Genomic DNA, 20,279 nt, shown 5'->3' on the forward strand with positions numbered 1-20,279 from the left:
TAACATATGAGAAAAACAGCCTTAGAGAGGTTAAGTAACTGCCTGAAGTCACAAAACTTTTAAGGAGCAGAGGCAAAACTCAGCCCCACTGAATCACACACTGGAATGTGTTCTGAGTGACTAACATACTCTTGTGGCCTTTGGTGTACCAGGGAATTTATATCGCATGACATTGATTCATTTCTGCCATGCTGGCCTAGGGAGGTGTGTGTCTCGTGGAACTGAGGTATAAAAGCATGTTGAAGGTGCTCAATAAATGGCTGCTGAACCAAGTGTTTAAAATGTTCCTTCTGGCCAGGTGTGGTGGCTCATGCCTGTAATCCCAGCACTTTGGGAGGCCAAGGCAGGTGGATCACCTGAGGTCAGGAGTTCGAGACCAGCCTGGCCAACATGGTGAAACCCCATCTCTACTAAAAATACAAAAATTAGCCAGGCGTGGTGGCGCATGCCTATAATCCCACCTACTTGGGAGGCTGAGGCAGGAGAATCGCTTGAACCTGCGAGGCAGGGGTTACAGTGAGCTGGGATCGCACCATTGCACTCCAGCCTGGACGACACAGCGAGATTCCGTCTCAAAAGAATAAATAAATAAATGGCCGGGCGCGGTGGCTCACGCCACCTCAGCACTTTGGGAGGCCGAGGCGGGTGGACTGCCTGAGCTCAGGAGTTCAAGACCCACCTGGGTAACAGTGAAACCCTGTCTGTACTAAAAATACAAAAAATTAGCTAGGTGTGGCAGCGCTAGTCCCAGCTACTTGGGAGGCTGAGGCAGGAGAATAGCTTGAAGCCAGGAGGCAGAGGCTGCACTGAGCCAAGATCACACCACTGCACTTCCAGCCTGGGTGACAGAGCAAGATATCGTCTTAAATAAATAAATAAATGTTCCTTCTGGTAGATGAAGAGGAAACCTACAAAATGACTTTATCTTGACCTTTATTTAAAATGAGAGGTAGCAGGCAGTGTGCAGTGGCTCATGCCTGTAATCCCAGCACCTTGAGAAGCCAAGGCAGGCAGATTCCTTGAGCCCAGGGGTTCAAGACCAGCCTGGGCAACATGGCAAAACCATGTCTCTACAAAAAATACAAAAATTAGCTGGGTGTGATGGTGCCTGCCTGTAGCCCTGGCTACTCAGGAGGCTAAGGTGGGAGGATCATGCTAGCATGGGAGGTAGAGGTTGCAATGAGCCAAAATCACACCACTGCACTCCAGCCTGGGCAACAGAGCAAGACCCTATCTCAATCAATCAATCAATCAATGAGAGGTAGCTTATATTGCTTGAAAGTCCAGAGATTATGGGAGACACCCAAGGGAGTGGGGGTAGGCGAGCGACAGTTTAGAGGCTTAACTGGAGCTCATGAGCCAAGACTCTGAAGTTCCTTCTTACACCAAAGCTGTCATGAAAAATGTGACCGGCTATTCCATGGTGTCGTCAGCTGTCATTTAGACAGAGCTGTGGATTGTTTACAGTTGAGTTTCTGCTAGTCAACTAATTTGCATGTCAATAAGGACGGTGTTTCCTGATTTTTTCCTTTTTCCTGGCGTTGTGATTTCTGTAAGCATATAAACCAAGGCAAAATATAGTGTTTCATAAAGTAAAAATCTGTATTGCCATTTCAGCTTAAAAGCTGATCAAAAATATTTATTCTTGCCTTAACTCATAGCTTTGCAGTGTCACGGAATGTGGTTTCATGTGTTTGTTCTCACTTATCTTCCCCAGGAAAATCCTGCAGGTGCTTTTGGTTAAGAACCCAATTCTACAAACAAGTTAGGAGAGAAAATTATAGCTTCATGCTAAAATACTTATGAAATAACAAGCACTCCATTTTAAAACAAAGCCATGAAAAAGATTCCACTTTATTTTATTTATTATTGTTACTGTTATTTTTACAAACAATAGATTTGCTGCAACATGCTCTGGCTCATATTATTGAATTAAAAAATTTAACACATTTCAAAAATATCAAAAATACACTATAATGAGTCTTAAGACTACAATACGACAATGATTGCACAAAACCGTAAGATATGAGCCCACTGTCTGGATGACATCCATTGGCAACAGTGAGAGAAAACCCTATAGCATCTGGGAGAAGTGCATGAAATTTAGAATACAAGGAACTTATGTGTGACTGACTGATCACCAAATGAGGGAAACAGAGCAGGATTGACTGTAGCTGCTTTTTCTCAATCTAGGAAGTGCTTACCCCAACTATGGGGCAAAAGTCACTAACTGGAAAGATTAACTTGCCTTCATGATTGGGAGTCTGAAAGCCTCCACCCAGAAGGAAGTAAAAAGCGACACTAGACAGTTCTATAGTGATGCTGAAGACATCACTGAATGGCTTGGAGACTAATTATTTAATAATTGGTACATTTATCGATAACAGCCAGCTGCTCCCTTATGGAGGTCTCTTCATTAATAATTATTGGATAGAGAAGGTGAGCCTGTGGCTTCCAACTACCGGCTTTTGCTGAAGGTCTACATGGGAAGAAGAGCATCATTTGATATTCAGTAGATCTGCCACACCCAACTGGCTCCATCTCCTGGAAAACAGCACTCACTACAAGCAACTGTAATAGCACCCAGCAATGACCACGCTGCTCCTGCTGGCTCTTCCGTACACCAGTAAATGAACTCACCAATGTATTGCACACATACACTTCACAGTAGTACAATAAAGCCCTGTATCAGGAGTGGTAATTCAATGACTTGACTGTATAGTGCACTGCAGCTTTATGTCATACCAACATTCAAATATTCAAATATCCTTCCAATCCATTTGGACAAAAATACACCATGGCTGCCAAGACACACGTATTTTTCTTTCTTCCATGGACTCCTAAACTGCTCCCACAATCAGCAGTGTTCTTCTCTCAGAAATTATCTTAAGCTTCTCTACTCAATGGGAGGTACACACAGAGACCTGAGAATATGCAGAGGCCAGAATCTCTGTCTGTGCTAGAGATCAACTGTACTCTGCCCACCCGGGGAACACATCCTCTGGGTAAAGTACTCGGAAGTAGATTACATTCACCTGGAGACAGATACGGGCTTTCACTGACAGCCTGTTTAGAAAACACAATGTCTGTAAGTTACCTCATAGGTCAAAGAGTTTTGTATTATATTTTTCATAATGGGCTATGGCCTTTTTACCCTGTTTTAATACAGAGCAACTGCAGAAGGACATGAACTAAAGCAGAATGCAAAAAAGAATAATCAGTTTTGGTATCACCTATAACAAAGATTTTCAATACAACCTAATGGTTCCTGAAAAAAAAATTCTACCACACAGAACAACATTTGGAATTACAGCGTTCTGCTGACTAAAAAATAAATACATTTACTTTTGGTAAGGTCATTTCAGAACTGGGTTTTGAGGTGGTTCCAATAAGTAGGGTGGGAAACGAATAGCAGACAAGAAAGGGGTTCACCATAATGAATAATTTTTATAAGACTATACTATTAAAGTGGTGTATTCCCAAAATAACTTTACTTTTTAGACATCACTATTCTACAACCCGAAGGTTCTGCCGTCTAAATAAGATGTTTTACATCACTTATCACTATCATCCTGTTATTTCATTTTCATTTTTTCTTCATTAAAAAAATTTCCCATATAAAAATAAGGTGGCAAAACACTCTTGTTCCCATCTTTCTAACAGCACCTAAACTCTGTGTGAGCCACTATGTTCCCTACTTCAAATCAAAGACCTGAGTTCTAAAATTCTCAATAGCTGACCAGTAGTTTGACAATCTGGGGACTCAAGTTCAGATTCTCGAGGGGCTGAACATTAGACATCCATTAGAGTGTAGCAAATCCCCCAAGAGTGTAACCCAATGACACGTGCATATGAGCATGGGGCCTCTGAGAAGATGAAGACACATAATTATTATGGACAGGTCATCTGATTTTTGACTACTGCTTTGAACAAAAATCTTCCCAAAAATACACACGAAAATATATTTATATTTAACCCTCTCTTTAACATAGTTTCTGATGAAACAAATTAAAAATGGCTCTACTTTATTTTTAATTGTAAAAGTGTTCCAAAAATTCAAAGCACATTCCCCATTGGGTAAAATCAAGCAATGCCAACGTTTTGTGGGAATAAATAGGAATTAATTTTCATAAGCAAATCTTCCAATGGAAAAAGTGACAGAAATATGAAGAAACTGCATTTTGCTAGGGTTATGTGGAATGTGCAAAAAGTATAGGTTTTCTGTAAGCTTAAGAATTTCTCAATGAAGTGTCTTTCTTATGTTAGTATTGAGCCCAGTATTCTGAAACCACATAAAGTGAATATGCAGTTTTCAGAAGAGTACACTGTTCAACATTCAAGAGGCAAGCTCTCAACTCACCTCCAACATTCTAGAGAACCATCCCTCTCCTCCAGCATAGGAGAAGGAACAAGTCTAACCTGAGTGCTCCATCCATCTGTTCTCATTGGCCTCAGTCCGTTTCAGAGTCATCTGCCATAACTTAAGGTCACGTGGATGCAAGCAGTGTCAGCCTTGGGCCCCCACTCCCCGCCCTTAGGAAGCTGTCTGCCAATTCCTCCACATGCTAGGGAAAGAGGCCAATCCCTAAATTTCCCTGGGAAATACCTAGCAGGTATCATATTTGTCAAGGAGTAATTCTCTTTTTCTGATCTAGGGAGAAGTAGTCTAGGTCCTCATGCCTTCCCCATTTTCATCGCCAAAAGAAGATCCTATTACCCCAAGTTTCTCAGGAGCTCTCACAGTCTGACATCCAAAAGTTAAATCAACTCCACAGGGCCCTTCCTATACCATTGAGTAAGTCTCCAACACCCAGTTCTCTCTCTGCCTATGGATGAAGGTGCCGGGCTGCCTCTAAGAAGATTGGCTCGAGTGCAGATTGAAAAAATAAAAAGTTCACAGTCAATGAAAAGTGCTCTCATTACATTACATACATAAATTATCTGTTTGATTGGTTCTACATTTCCAACAGACATCATTTTGATAGGCTGTATTCTCGTAGAGAAGAATGAAAAGCCATGTGACTAGTCACATCACACCCCATTAGTCTGAGATAAGGTGATTTCTCTGTCACAGAGATCCATCAGCAGCAACTAGTAAAGAGAATCAATCTTCACTTTTTTCCTCCACAGAAATAGTCCCTTTCCTGCCCAGGCAGGCAAATTCTCAAAATGATCCTAGGAGAGAAAGGGTTAATGGCAGGTGGTAGGACTGATACAGAACAGCTGCTTTCTTCCCAGTACCCCTGGGAATTCCAATGCAGGTTAAATGTGAAACTTAACATTGATAGTGGCTACCAGTTTATCCAGAGCCAGCCCCTGATGGCTCTCATACTTTTTGGCTCCGAGTTCAACCCCACACAGCTATGGTTTAGAAATGTAGACGCAGGGCTGGGCGTGGTGGCTGAGGCCTGTAATCCCAGCACTTTGGGAGGCGGAGGAGGGTGGATCACCTGAGGTCAAGAGTTCAACACCAGCCTGGCCAACATGGTGAAACCCTGTCTCTAAAAAAAATAAAATAAAACTTAGCCGGGCATAATGGCAGGTGCCTGTAATCCCAGCTAATCGGGAGGCTGAGACAGGAGAATGGCTTGAACCCAGGGACAGAGGCTGCAGTGACCCGAGACCGCACCATTGCACTCCAGCCTGAGCGACTGAGCAAGACTCCATCTCAAAAACAAAAAAAAAAACAAAAAAAAACCCGAACAAACAAAAAGAAATGTAGAGGCAGAATGCCTCTAGCAAGTCCCTAGCCCAACCCTGCACCGCCTCCTCCCACACTGTGCCCAGTGGGGCAGTCATAGTGCTGTGTCAAACTCCTCCGGGGGCTCGGTCCGATCCTCTTCATGGGGCTCAGGCTCGAGCCGGCTGTCCTGGTGCTGTTTCATTTGTTCCTTCACTTCTTCTTCCAGGTCACGAGGCACAACAAACTGGTCCTCTGGTTCCATCTGAGTGGGGGCAGCAAAATAGCCAGTTTTCCTCTTGGGCACTTCTGTGGCCACTTCAATGAGGTTCAGGCTGTCCTCTAGGGGCACAATAGAGCCATTGGAGAGTTTCTTCCCATAGAGGCAGGAGGTGGAGGGAGACTTCTGTAACTCCATCCTGTCCTTGCTCATTGGCAGGAGTATGCCACTATTCACACTGTTCTGTCTTCGGATCCCAAAACACGACCCTCTAGCATGTTCCTCAGAACACGGGGTAGGAGAACTCTCTACGAGAGGGGGTGAGTTCTCCAGATCCCTCCCCCTGCAGCAGTGGATGTCTACTTCCACCTCTACCTTGCTGCCATTGGTTATGACCCCCTCGACGGGCTGGTCATCATCACTGTCCAGGCCGTTGTCAGACTGGTTACTGGAGAAGGTAGCACAAGAAGGCTGGCGCTGAAACAGCCCAAAAGTGGGTGTTGGGTGGAGGCTGCAGCGCCGCTCTGGCCTCGGAAGCAAGGCAGTGTCCAGGCCCCCAGCATTATGCTCATCAGAAGCAGTGGACCCCACTTCACTGCTCACCTCTGAGGTGGATATCTCACTGCTGAACTCAGAGGCAATCCCACTGCTAGAGGATGGAGTGGCTGGCTTAGGGGCATCCTTGATAGTGGTGGTTGAAGCAAATCCCACAGGACCTGGGAGGGTGAGCCCATTCATTTCACAAGTGCAGCCTTCCTCACCAATATTCAAATAAACTACCATTGCCCCTACATTGTCCTGACAGCCATAGCTCTGCGCTAATGTGCACAGCTTCTTAGCAGCTGCTAATGGGTCTTGTACATGACGTACAGCATTGACAGCTTCTGTGTAGGACAAGTGTTCCCACAATGCTTTGTTTCCCAGAATCAGCAACTCATCTTGAATGGTCAGAGGAGTGGAAGATATGTGGGGCTTGGGGAGGATCCAAGGGTAGAGGTATGTACAGCCCAGCATCCGGGTACAGCAGGTTACCCCATTCACTTTGTTGTCCTACAGAAGAGCAGGACACAAATTCTGAGAAACAAGCAACGATGAGAGCCAACTTATCTTTCTAGATCACAGTGCTTAGGGAGCTATAATAAAACAATTTATATATGATTTTTCCTATGGATTAGTATAATTTTAAATGGATGCACACAAATAAATGTAGAGAAGTCCTAAAAGACAAAATATTATATGGTTACTATAGAGCCAAGTAAAAATAAGTGACTAAAAGGCACCACCATCCCAAAAGATTTTTGCTTTAACATGAACAGGCCTCAGTATGTCTATAAATAGAGAAACATGATAGAAAAACAGTAAGCAGAACTATCATTAATTCTCTATCACTAGTACTCTCAGAGAGGATGAAACAGAAAGGTCACTAAAAGTGATTTCTCACTTAAAGGGATGTCAGCTGGGACTGAAAAGATACCAATGGCAAAGACAATCTTGGCAGTTAAGGCATCAAATAATCTCTAAGGTTATTCAGCCTAAAAAAGGGGAGTCTGAGATGTGCAGCATAATTTACCTATGCTCTGGGGACTGTATCAAGAATAAATAGCGATCAAATCAAAATCCCTGTAATTCAAAACTTAGAGGAAACAGAGTAACCCTGCTTGCAGGTTGGGAATGCTCACAAGCCAGACACTTTGTTGTACTGATTTCAAGAAAAGAAAAAAATACAAAACAAAACTCTAAAGTCATCAATAAATTAATATCACAGTTGCAATCACCCTCTGGGAGAAGACCTGATCTTACTCGCCAGAATTTGTCATAAACTCTAAACTGTACCTTCTTCATCTGTAAAATGAAAATGGGAGTTTAACAACTACCCACTGAATTAGAAACTCTGGGGCTAGGGCCCACCAATTCATGAGAGTTACGTTAAGATTAAGGAAAATAACAAAGGTATGGTGTTTGGCAAATAATGGACAAACAATAAATGTTTGTGGTTAAAATAACATTTATAAAAATACTTCCTACTTGTCTACAATCCCCTAAGAAAAATCTAAACATTGGCTAGGGACGGTGGCTCACGCCTGTAATCCTAGCACTTTGGGAGGCCGAGGTGGACGGATCACCTGAGATGGGAGTTGGATACCAGCCTGACCAACATGGAAAAACCCCGTCTCTACTAAAAACACAAAATTAGCCAGGTGTAGTGGCGCATGCCTATAGTCCCAGCTACTCGGGAGGCTGAGGCAGGAGAATCGCTTGAACCTGTGAGGTGGAGATTGTGGTGAGCCAAGATCACGCCATTGCACTCCAGCCTAGGCAATAAGAACGAAACTCTGCCTCAAAAAAAAAAAAAAAAAAAGAAAAGAAAAATCTAAACATTATCCAAATTCTATAAAAAGACTAGTCAAACAAAAAGTTATCTGAAGCCAGGCGCAGTGGCATGTGCCTATAGTCCCAGCTACTCAGGAGGCTAAAGCAGGAGGATCACTTAATCCAGGAGTTCAAGTCCAAACTGGATAACACAGCAAGACCTTGTCTCTAAAAAAAATAAAAATAAAATAACTAAAAATTTAAAACACTATCTTTTATCTTTCATTTGTTTTGACTGAAAGAGCTTCCCAAAACTAATGTCTCATACTTCCAGAATTCTAATAGTATCAATCACATAAAAATGATGGTTTTTGATTTTGTTTCCTTAGACGAACTCTAATATAGAATTCTGACAAAACAGCCCAGAAATTGACCCACACAAATACAGTCAACTGATCTCTGAAAATCAAAGAGCAAATGCCATACAAAGGATAGTCTTTTCAACAAATGGTCCTGGAACAAGAGGACACCTACATGCAAAACATGAATATAGATACAGAGCTTACACTTTTCACAAATATTAACTCAAAACAGACCATGGACCAAAATGTAAAACACAAAACTAAACTTCTAGAAGATAACACAGAAGAAAATCTAGGTGACCTTGGGTTTGGCAATGAGTTTTAGATACAATACCAAAAGCACGATCCATGAGACAAAAACTGACAGGTGGGCCTTCATTAAAACTAAAAGCTCTCCAAAAAAACACTGTTAAAAGAATGGAAAGACAAGCCCCAGACTGGGAGAAAATATTTGCAAAACAGGTATCTGATAAAGAACTTATTTCCAAAATATACAAAGACTCTTAAAACTCAACAATACAGAAACAAACAATCCAATTTACAGTTCTCAAAAGATCTGAACGGAATTCACGGAATTCCGCTTTGTGATAAACAATGTTCACAAGTAATTGCTAAAGTTCTTCTGAAAGCAAAAATGTTAATTTCTAAAAAAGGAGAAAAGCTATAAAACAGTAGAAATACTGATGTTTCATTATCAAAACAGAACACCAGAGCATACTACACCACATAGAGTATAAACACAAAACATTTTGAAACTTTGCATTTCAGAATGGGGATGTCAAACTAGAGAACTCTTTCTTCTATTTGGAATAACAAACCAGATGAGCTGGAAATTAGCTAAGGCAGATATTTAACATCCATCTTACAAGCCAGCTATCAATATACAGGATCACAAATTAGGATTTTGTATTTCTAATTCACTTTGCTTTTTCTTTGTGCTAGTCACTAACTGATCAGATTTTCCTCCAGTACTGTTGCTGAAACCATCTGAATTGAACTTTTATCTGGATTGGATACAATTTACAGGGCATGATAGGAAGAAAATGGGCCTTCGTCACCTCTACACAAAGCAGCCTCCACTGATCTGGGGAGCAGAAGTGACTGGCGGGGAGCGGAACACACCTCTGTGATGATGGCTTTTTGGTCCTTCACCCTTTGCGCCTCCTCTGGGTCCTGCTCCAGGCTGAAGACTTTAGAGAGGGGCACTGGCTTCCCACCTCGGCACAGGACTGCTTGGCACGTGCCAACATTGGCTACAGTCAAGCTAAAGCTACTTGCTGGATCGGCAGTGTCAGGGCGGATGTAGCACAGGAGAGCGGAGGAGCCCAACTTCTGGCCAGCCATTCCTAATTTCCTGTTCAGAAAGAAAAGGAAAAGAAGACGTGGTGGCTAGTTTTAGAAGAAAGTGGTGGTCCTGCACGTACATCCCTTCTTTTTTTTTTTTTTTACCATGTGATCGTGAACCAGCCTTACCCTTATCCACCTAAATGCAGACTTGCTGTGGCTGATGGTGGTGGAGACAGTTCTGCCTTCCACTTTCAGCTGAGGAAAAGGTTTTACAAAAGGGAGATAATCTCTCTTTTGCATCTTTCTCCATAGCTTTTGTGTCTGATCAAAGACTTCCTAATTCAGGGGCTCTCAAACTTTAACACATCAGAATCCCCTGAGGGCTTGTCAGAACAGGGACTGCTGGGCCCTAGCCCCAGAGTTTCTGAATCAGTGGGTAAGAGGCTGGCCCAATAAACTATACTTTAAGCAATTTCTGGTGAGGCTGAGAGGCTGCTGGTCCTAGAACAACACTTTCAGAACCACTCACTTAGGTTCTAAGTTCCTCGAGGGAAGGACCATGATTCTTGCATTTCCCCCATATGCAGGGCATCCACGCGTCTGTACTTGGAAACAATGTTAATGAGGAACAGACACTAGCAGAAAGACCTAGTTTGAAATCTCAGCTCTGCCATTTTCTGGCTACAGACCCTCAGCAAGCCATTTCTCCAGGAAATTTCTCTGATAAAATATATAGCATGGAAAATACTTGCTACAATTCCTGGCTCGAGTTGCTTCATAAATGGAGTTCCCTTTCCTAAACCCTTTATTTTTGCAAAGTCTCTAGCTCAATTATACTACTGAAAAACTGACTTCTTCCTAACACTTTGCTTTGTGTTATGACAGATAAAACAAATTCAAGCCCATCCTGGCTAACACGGTGAAACCCCATCCCTACTAAAAATACAAAAAATTAGCCTGGTGCGGTGGCTCACGCCTGTAATCCCAGCACTTTGGGAGGCCAAGGTGGGCAGATCATGAGTTCAGGAGATAGAGACCATCCTGGCTAACACGGTGAAAACCCATCTCTACTAAAAATACAAAAAATTAGCCGGGCAAGGTGGCAGGCACCTGTACTCCCAGCTACTCGGGAGGCTGAGGCAGGAGAATGGCGTGAACCCGGGAGGCGGAGCTTGCAGTGAGCCGAGATTGCGCTACTGCACTCCAGCCTGAGGGACAGAGCGAGACTCCTTCTCAAAAAAGAAGAAAAAAAAAAAAAAAAAAAAAACTAGTTCAAGCTCCAAGCTATTCCATTTCAACCTGGATTATACAAGTTGACAAACAACCTCTCAGTTGTTCCTATCCTTTATCGGTCCACCTGACATGCAAATACTCCATTACAGTTAGGTTATACAGATGTCCTCGACTTATGATGGTTCAACTTAAGATTTTTTGATTTCACGATGGTGCAAAAGCAATACTGTATGCATTTAGCAGAAACTGTACTTTGTATTTTGATCTTTTCCCGGGCTAGTGACATGTTGGTATGATGTTCTCTCATGATGCTGGGCAGAGGTAGCGAGCCATAGCTCCCAGCCAGCCACTTGATCACAAGGGTAAACAACCAATACAGTGCCCTGTGTCACCACATGATTTTGCCCAACTATAAGCTAACGGGGTAAGCGTTCTGAGCACACTTAACGTAGGCTAGGTGAAGCCATGATGTTCGTTAGGTTAGGTGTATTAAATGTAGTTTCTACTTACCACATTTTCAACTTATGATGTCAGGCTTACATCCTTATCAGGGTGTAACCCTATTCTAAGTTGAGGAGCATCTGTATATGGTTTTTGCCCTTAAGTGGCTTATACTTTACTTAGAAGATTAGTTTGGTAAAATCCCAGAAAGAGGCATTCTAAACGTTATCAATCTGATAAGTATTTGGTTAACTGTTTTGTAGGTCACTGACTGACTGCTTGGACAATCTTATGAAAGCTGACCACCTTCCTCCTCAAAATGTACAACCACATATATATACACACATAACATTTTGCACATAAATTCTGGGCTTCCCAGATCCTCAGCAGCCTTTGGATTCAACAGAGAAAACAGATGACCCCCACAGGCTTTTGAAAGAGCCAAAGTCCCCGCACTCCATGCTCATATAGAGAATGATCATAGAAGACAACAACGTGACTTCTCTCCTTGATCCTGTATCCATAATTTAGACCCTGACCTTCTGGTTTAGAAAAATATATTTTCCAAAAGTAGAACTGAGTTAGGGATTTTTCAACCCACCTGCTTACCTGTGAGATACCAAGAAGGTGTTAGCCATGAAAACTGTGTCATTAGTTGACTGCTGTACCTCTTCTAAAAGCACATCTGCCATCGTACACTGCAGCAGGCGCGGGAGCTCCTCATTTCGGTCTCCATCAAACATGCCATACACAGCTCCCACCCCCTCTGCAAAGCTATCCATAGCAAGTGCTGAGACACACAGCCTATAACAGAAACATGAAAACAGAAAACAGAAAAGTTACTGGTAAAATATTATTCTTCAGGGAGCATTCTTTTTTTTTTTTTTTTGAGAGGGAGTCTTGCACTGTCACCCAGGCTGGAGTGCAGTGGCATGATCTTGCCTCACTGCAAGCTCCACCTCCCAGGTTCACGCCATTCTCCTGCCTCAGCCTCCAGAGAAGCTGGGACTACAGGTGCCTGCCACCACGCCGGGCTAATTTTTTTGTATTTTTAGTAGAGATGTTAGCCAGGATGGTCTTGATCTCCTGACCTCATGATCCGCCCACCTTGGCCTCCCAAAGTGCTGGGATTACAGGTGTGAGCCACCGCGCCTGGCCGGGAGCATTCTTTTAAAAAGTAAGTATTAATTAAAGGTGGCGAAGACTACTAGCAAATCGTAATCTACACATAAGAAAAGTCCCTAGACATGATAATTAAGCAACATCTGAAAGAGCTAATGTCCTAAGGAAAGGGGAAACAGTCGCATTCCCATGGGCAGTACATATTAGCTTTGCAATGCTGCCAAAGGCTGGTAACATAAAACACTTTCTCTTAGTAGTGACTAAGGATTAGCTTTGTCAAGGCCTATCAGACAAAGACCACCAGAGCACATCTATGGTTGAAAAAGTTGAGTTTATTACCCCTTATAGCAAATGAGAGTGCACCCCACGGAACCCTGGGGTATACAGGTAAGTGGTGCTGAAAAGAACCCAGTATAGGGTTTGGACTTTGGTTTGGTCACTTTGGGGAGGGTCTAAGGAAGAGGATCATACTAGACTGGGTGTCATCAGAAAGTGAGGCCATTCTATTGCTGGGTATAAAACTTATCTACAGGGAAGGAAAATTAGCAGAAGGATAAAGCTGTAACTGGTAAAGAAAGTAGCATCTACCCATCTTAGCCATGAAAGGGGATGTTTGGTATTCTGTTGACTACACATTAGTGTTGTTTTTGTCTTAAAACGTTATCATGATCCCAAAGGGATCTTATCTGACACTGATGTTCTATGATTTGTCTGTGTACAACAGAACAACATGGCCTAGCTATTATGAGCATCAGGCCAGTTCTCAGATGCCAGGGGCTGCCTTTTTTCTTTCTCAGTCTCCATGGCCAATATACTCACTTATTTCTCTGCCCTGCCATCTCAGCCAGTCCATGGCTCCAGAAGGTTGACGTAACTGTAGAATCTGTGGTTGGCAAAGGTTTCTGATCAATTTTCAGGGTTGTGATATGGCTGTGGGAGGTGAAGGAAGATTAAACCATATATTCTTCTGTATTTTACAAAAACTATCCCAACAATAGTATTCTTTTTTTTTTTTTTTGAGATGGAGTCTCCCTCTTGTCACCCAGGCTGGAGTGCAGTGGTGTGACCTCAGCTCACTGCAACTTCTGCCTCCCGGTTCAAGCAATTCTCCTGCCTCAGCCTCCTAAGCAGCTGAGATTACAGGTGTATGCCACCATGCCCGGCTAATTTTTGTATTTATTTTATTCTATTTTATTTATTTATGTTTTTGAGACGATCTCCCTCTGTTGCCCAGGCTGGAGTGCAGTGGCGCAATCTCGGCTCACTGCAACCTTCGCTTCCTGAGTTCAAACGATTCTCCTGCCTCAACCTCCCAAGTAGTTGGGATTACAGGCACCTGCCGTAACAACCAGCTAATTTCTGTATTTTTAGTAGAGACGGGGTTTCACCGTGTTGGCCAGGCTGGTCTCGAACTCCTGACCTCAAGTGATCCGCCCGCCTCGGCCTCCCAAAGTGCTGGGATTACAGGTGTGAGCCACCGCTCCCGGCTAATTTTTGTATTTTTAATAGGGATGGAGTTTTGTCATGTTGACCAGGCTGGTCTCAAACTCCTGACCTCAGGTGATCCACCCACCTTGGCCCCCCAAAGTGCTGGAATTACAGGCGTGAGCCACCACGCCCGGCCAACAATAATATTATCTTTTTTTTTTCTTTTTTTTGAGGAGTCTCACTGTGTCGCCCAGGCTGGAGTGCAGTGGCACGATCTCTGCTCACTGCAAGCTCCGCCTCCCCGGTTCACGCCATTCTCCTGCCTCAGCCTCCCGAGTAGCTGGGACTACAGGCACCCGCCACCTCGCCCGGCTAATTTTTTGTATTTTTAGTAGAGACGGGGTTTCACCATGCTAGCCAGGATGGTCTCGATCTCCTGACCTCGTGATCCACCCACCTTGGCCTCCCAAAGTGCTGGGATTACAGGCGTGAGCCACCGCACACGGCCAATAATATTATCTTTTAATAAAATAATCTATGGACTGACTAAGATTCATTTCCAGAGAGACTGATGAAAGTAGTATGCTGAACTACTGGCAAAGAAGGAGGGGAGAGAAAGGAAAGGGGTAGGAGGATCAAAGGGGTAGGAGTTTCAATAAAAACCTAAGCACAACAAAGATTTCTACGTTTTAGCCAACCATCTATTTATGTTAAGTATTTTGATACAATGAAGTCTTGGTACAATGGATGAACTTGTATTGTCTCTTAGATATTATATAATCTGTGCCACCTAAAACATCTATGCCTGTTGTGAAAATATTCAGTATGTGGGTGGGTAGTAGCCATGGAGCAGTCCTAATATAAACAGGTTGACCACTGGACAGAACATCTATTCACAACTTAATCAAAGAAGAGAACCTAGGGGCTTTATGGCCTAACTTCATTCTGTTCTTTTAATTAATCAAGATCTCCACAGTACTAAGGAAGACCTACACATGGCTGGTGGGCTAAGAGCACATAGAGATTCCATTTCAAATTTTTCCCTACCTAAATATGTCCAGTGTCTTGTGTTCCAGAACCAGATTTGTATTTCCAGTCAGGTCAAGGTCCTGTAATGTAGCAGGCAAAGCCTCTGGAATCAGGATTTCTGTCAAGTCGTTGCAACTTAGGTCTACAAACTAAGAAAAAATGGAGAAATCAAAAGGAAATACATCATAGAGACTTAGTTCTTTACTCCCAAGTGTCCAATCTCTTATTATATCCCCAAAGAGGAACTTAATTTCTTCCCAGGAATCCATTACATACATTCTGGTCCCAAACTGGAGTACATAAGAAGACAATAATATTTTTCCTTGTAAGAATAATCTCATTCACACTCCTTTCTTCTTCTTTATAAAAGGAGAATAATGTCATTCACTCTCCTGCCATTTCCCCCAATAAGGACATCATTCCAGCACACAGAAGTACCTGGATCTGAGGCAACTGCAGTATTTCTGGGAAAATGCTGATGTTGTTGGAGTGTGCAACAAGGGTGTGCAGCCTTTTGCAGTTTGCTATGGTTGTGGGAATGGTTTTAAGCTTGTTGCCACTTAGGTTCAGTTCCTCCAATTGCTCCAATTTATTTAGTTTGCTGAAAAAGAAACAACAGGATACTATAATGCACCAAGACTGAGCAGCTGCCAAGGAAGTGCTATTCTACAGCAGCCACAGAGTACAGAAGGCCGACACGGTCCACTGCCAGATGACTGGTGAGAAATGAAACCGATACCAGGAATACCAGGAAAGGCAATGGCTCAAGAAGGTAACTACTCCTGCTATAACTAAGCCTGATCTGCCTCAGTGTGTTTCAAGGGCTGTTGGATCTTGCGGGCAGGAACATCTTCCTGTTACCTAATGTACAAAAAGTGGCTAGAAAAGGAGTGGCCTCAAGTTGGGGGATTAGTCTTGATGCTTGCTTTACCACTAACTAGCGGCAAAATACTAAGTCAGTCAGTGTCAGCAGTCTTTAATACCCTCAGCTGTAAAAAATGAAAAATGAGGTTGTACTAAATCATCACAAAGATTTTTTTTTTTTTTTTTTTTTTTGAGATGGAGTTTCACTCTTGTTGCCCAGGCTGGAGTGCAATGGCCTGATTTCAGCTCACCACAATCTCTGCCTCCTGGATTCAAGCAATTCTCCTGCCTCAGCCTCCCGAGTAGCTGGGATTACAGGCATGCGCCACCACGCCCGGCTAATTGTGTATTTTTAGTAGAAACAGGGTTTCTCCATGTTGGCCAGGATGGTCTCGAACTCCCAACCTCAGGTGATCTGCCCACCTCAGCCTCCCAAAGTGCTGGGATTATAGGCATGAGCCACCGCACCCGGCCCATCACTAAGATTCTTTACAGTTTTAAATTTCTATACTTACCCATTCATGACATTAACTCCTCTCCACTAAACATTTATCAAGTTCTTATTATACACACAGCACTGTGCTGTGAGGCAAGTGATTCACACTGTTCCATGACTGAGCAAAGCTTTCTACATGGTAAGCAAAATAACTTAAGTGAGACTAACACCTTCAGGTTATTACAAATAGTTCTAATTTATTTTGATTTGTTGGTTTAAAAATTATAAAAATAATCAACTGCTGTTAACATGGAGAGAAAGTAAAAAATAAAGAAATACATCACCAATACCAGCAATCTGAAAGAATCACTTATCATTTTGCTGAATTTCCTATCAAATGTTTCATATATTTGTTTTACAAAAATTTTATATCTTGCCTTTTTCATATAACATATCATAAATAATTTCTACTCCTAGAAATTTCATATTTTTAAATAACTAAGCTTTGTAAATTACAATTATTTTTTCTGATAATAATAATATATACTCACTGAAAAAAAACTGAAAAATAGAGACAAACAGGAAAAAAAATCTTTTAATGCTACTTCATTAAAATAAATTAATCTCTGATAACATTTTGGTAGATAGTATTCTCGTCTTTCTTAAGGCAGGAAACTACACTTTTCAAATTAAAAAATGGTATTATAGGCCAGGTAGGTGTGGTGGCTCACACTTGTAATCCCAGTACTTTCAGAGGCTAAGGCAGGTCAATCGCTTGAGCCCAGGAGTTTGAGGCTGCAGTGAGTTATTACTGCACCACTGCACACCAGCCTGGGTGACACAAGACCTTGTCTCAAAAAAAAAAACAAAAAAACAAAAAAAGGTACTATATTATATACACTGTATTTTTTTTTTTTTTTTGAGATGGAGTCTTGCTCTGTTGCCCAGGCTGGAGTGCAGTGGAGCAATCTTGGCTTGCTGCAACCTCTGCCTCCTGGGTTCACACCATTCTCCTGTCTCAGCCTCCCAAGTAGCTGGGACTACAGGCACCCACCACCATGCCCGGCTAATTTTTTGTATTTTTAGTAGAGATGGATGGTCTCGATCTCCTGACCTCGTGATCTGCCCACCTCGGCCTCCCAAAGTGCTGGGATTACAGGCGTGAGCCACCGCGCCCGGCCTATACATTGTATTTATGATTTTATTTAACAATATATTTTAAAATTGTTCCCATGTCCAAATCTCGTGCAATTTTTTCCCTTATCCTGCCTGGATTTTTCTGACTTGTAAATAGAAATGCAGCCTCCTCAATCAGTTTCTGAGTACCCAGAACTGTGCTAGATTCTGAAAATAGTTCAAAAGAAACAAACAAGATTTCTATTGTGCCTATACAATTACAACACTGCTCAGGAAATGAACTGATAGTGGATTTATTATTTAGTACAGAACACACATTTTTAAAAATATGTTGTTCCTAAATTCCATTCAGTTTTATTATATATATTCAGATTACTCTATTTTTTGTGATGTTAATTCTTGTCTTTGTCTTTTTTTTTTTTTTTTGAGATAGGGTCCCGCTCTGTTGCCCAGGCTGGAGTGCAATGGCGCAATCTCAGTTCACTGGAACCTCCACCTCCCAGGTTGAAGCGATTCTCATGCCTTGGCCTCCTGAGTAGCTGGGATTACAGGCAGGCACACACCACCACACTCAGCTGATTTTTGTATTTTTAGTAGAGACAGGGTTTCACCATGTTGCCCAGGCTGGTCTTAAACTCCTGATCTCACGTGATCCACCCAACTCAGCTTCCCAAAGTGCTGGGATTACAGGCGTGAGCCACCGTGCCAGGCCTAATTCTTGTCTTTATTACTAACTTCTTATTTTCATTTTCTTTGATATGTTTTAAGTTTTATATCAACCTGCTTTTGACCCCTCCAACAATAAAAGTGTCATCAAATTAGGTTTTACAGCATTATGCCTGGTACCATCCAACAGCTTCCAGTGGTCTATTATTTTCACTTTATATGAACATATTTGAGGTCAATTAGGTTAATCTGATAAAATTTCGAGAGCTACCACACTCTGAAATTAAGATTCTGCATTCATTTTAGAAGTCATTAAAAAAAAAAAAATGTAAAAGTAAAAAGTCATTGTTTTAATCCTTTCAAGGAGGCTGACCAGGCACAGTGGTTGACACCTATAATCCCAGCATTTTGGCAGGCTAAAGTGAGACAATCACTTGAGGCCAGTTCAAGACCAGCCTGGACAACACAGCGAGATCCCACCTCTACAAGTTTGTTTTGTTTTGTTTTGTTTTGTTTTTGAGATGGAGTCTTGCTCCGTTGCCAGGTTGGAGTTGCAGTGGTACGATCTTGGCTCACTGCAACCTCTGCCTCCGGGGTTCAAGCAATTCTCCTGCCTCAGCCTCCCAAGTGGCTGGGATTACAGGCACCCACCACCACGCCTGGCTAATTTTTGTATTTTTAATAGAGACGGGGTTTCACCATGTTGGCCAGAATGGTCTTGATTTCTTGACCTCGTGATCCGCCCGCCTTGGCCTGCCAAAGTGCTGGGATTACAGGCATGAGCGGCCACGCCCGGCCTCTACAAGTAAAAAGTTAGTCGGGTGCGGGCCGGGCTCGGTGGCTCACGCCTGTAATCCCAGTACTTTGGGAGGCCAAGGTGGGTGGATCACGAGACCAGGAGTTCGAGACCAGTCTGGCCAATATGGTGAAACCCTGTCTCTACAAAAATACAAAAAATTAGCCGGGTGTGGTGGCATATGCTTATAATCCCAGCTACTTGGGAGGCTGAGGCAGCAGAATCACTTGAATCTGGGAGGCAGAGGTTGCAGTGAGCCAAGACCACGCCACAGCACTCCAGCCTGGCCAACAGAGCAAGACTCCATCTCAAATAAATAAATAAATAAATAAGTTGGGTATGGTGGTGCATGCCTGTAGTCCCATCTCCTTGGAAGGTTGAGGCAGGAGAATCACCTGAACTCCAATCAAGTTTCTCCTGTATGTCTTCTGAAGCTCTATCTCATTTTGTAAATGGTAAATGTTCATAAAAATTATAGTTTTATAATTTACATACATATAATTTCATCCAAAATTATTAATATCAAATGTCATTGCCTCACATTCTTAGTTTTTGAAAATATTATTTTTAATGACTACCTTCATGGCATAGATTTTTCTGGTGTTAAATTTTCCAAGTTTTAGCTGGTCATGATGGCATGTGTATGCAGTTTCAGGTACTTGAGAGGCTGAGGTAGGAGAATCACTTCAGCCCAGGAGTTTGAGACCGGCCTGGCCAACGTAATGAGATCCCATCTCTTAAAAAAAAAAAGTTCTAAAGTTGTTTTTTTTTTTAACCAAATGTACTTTGAAAAGTATTTACTTATCCACTGACACTGTCTCAAACTTTGACAGCATTAAACATCTTTCTTATGTGTTCTTATAGGTATAGCCTGGCTAACTACTATTCATCTCTTCCTCCAGGGAGCCTAGCCCCATCCCCAGGCTCTGTGCAGTGTGACCGGCAATGTGTGCATATCGTCTTTAACAGCCTGCCTTTCTATTTATTTATTTTATTTACTTAGTTATTTTTTTGAGACACAATCTCACTCTGTCGCCCAGGCTGGAGTGCAGTGGCGCAATCTTGGCTCACTGCAACCTCCGCCTTCTGGGTTCAAGCAACTCTCCTGCCTGAGCCTCTCGAGTAGCTGTGATTACAGGCATGTGCCACCACGTACGGCTAATTTTTTTGTAGTTTTAGTAGAGATGGGGTTTCACCATATGGGCCAGGCTGGTCTCGAACTCACAAACTTGTGATCCGCCCGCCTTGGCCTCCCAAAGTGTTGGGAT

At 42.6% G+C, this 20,279-nt stretch overlaps 1 protein-coding gene across 5 annotated transcripts in view; it reads right to left on the reverse strand.

The window, feature by feature from the left end:
* Positions 1 to 1,822: 1,822 nt before the first annotated feature.
* PHLPP2 (PH domain and leucine rich repeat protein phosphatase 2) overlaps positions 1,823 to 20,279 on the reverse strand; it is a 79,017-nt gene continuing 60,560 nt past the window's right edge. For all 5 annotated transcript variants that reach the window (XM_055366425.2, XM_031002881.3, XM_031002880.3 and 2 more), the window contains 6 exons: positions 15,551 to 15,713; positions 15,131 to 15,261; positions 13,475 to 13,585; positions 12,143 to 12,337; positions 9,695 to 9,926; positions 1,823 to 6,950 (listed from right to left, as the gene is read on the reverse strand). In XM_055366425.2, the coding sequence (XP_055222400.1) occupies positions 5,796 to 6,950; positions 9,695 to 9,926; positions 12,143 to 12,337; positions 13,475 to 13,585; positions 15,131 to 15,261; positions 15,551 to 15,713 (1,987 nt within the window). In that variant the 3' untranslated portion in view covers positions 1,823 to 5,795. The remainder of the gene's footprint in view (positions 6,951 to 9,694; positions 9,927 to 12,142; positions 12,338 to 13,474; positions 13,586 to 15,130; positions 15,262 to 15,550; positions 15,714 to 20,279) is intronic.

This window comes from Gorilla gorilla, chromosome 18, assembly GCF_029281585.2.
Source record: "Gorilla gorilla gorilla isolate KB3781 chromosome 18, NHGRI_mGorGor1-v2.1_pri, whole genome shotgun sequence".
Taxonomy (NCBI): domain Eukaryota; kingdom Metazoa; phylum Chordata; class Mammalia; order Primates; family Hominidae; genus Gorilla; species Gorilla gorilla.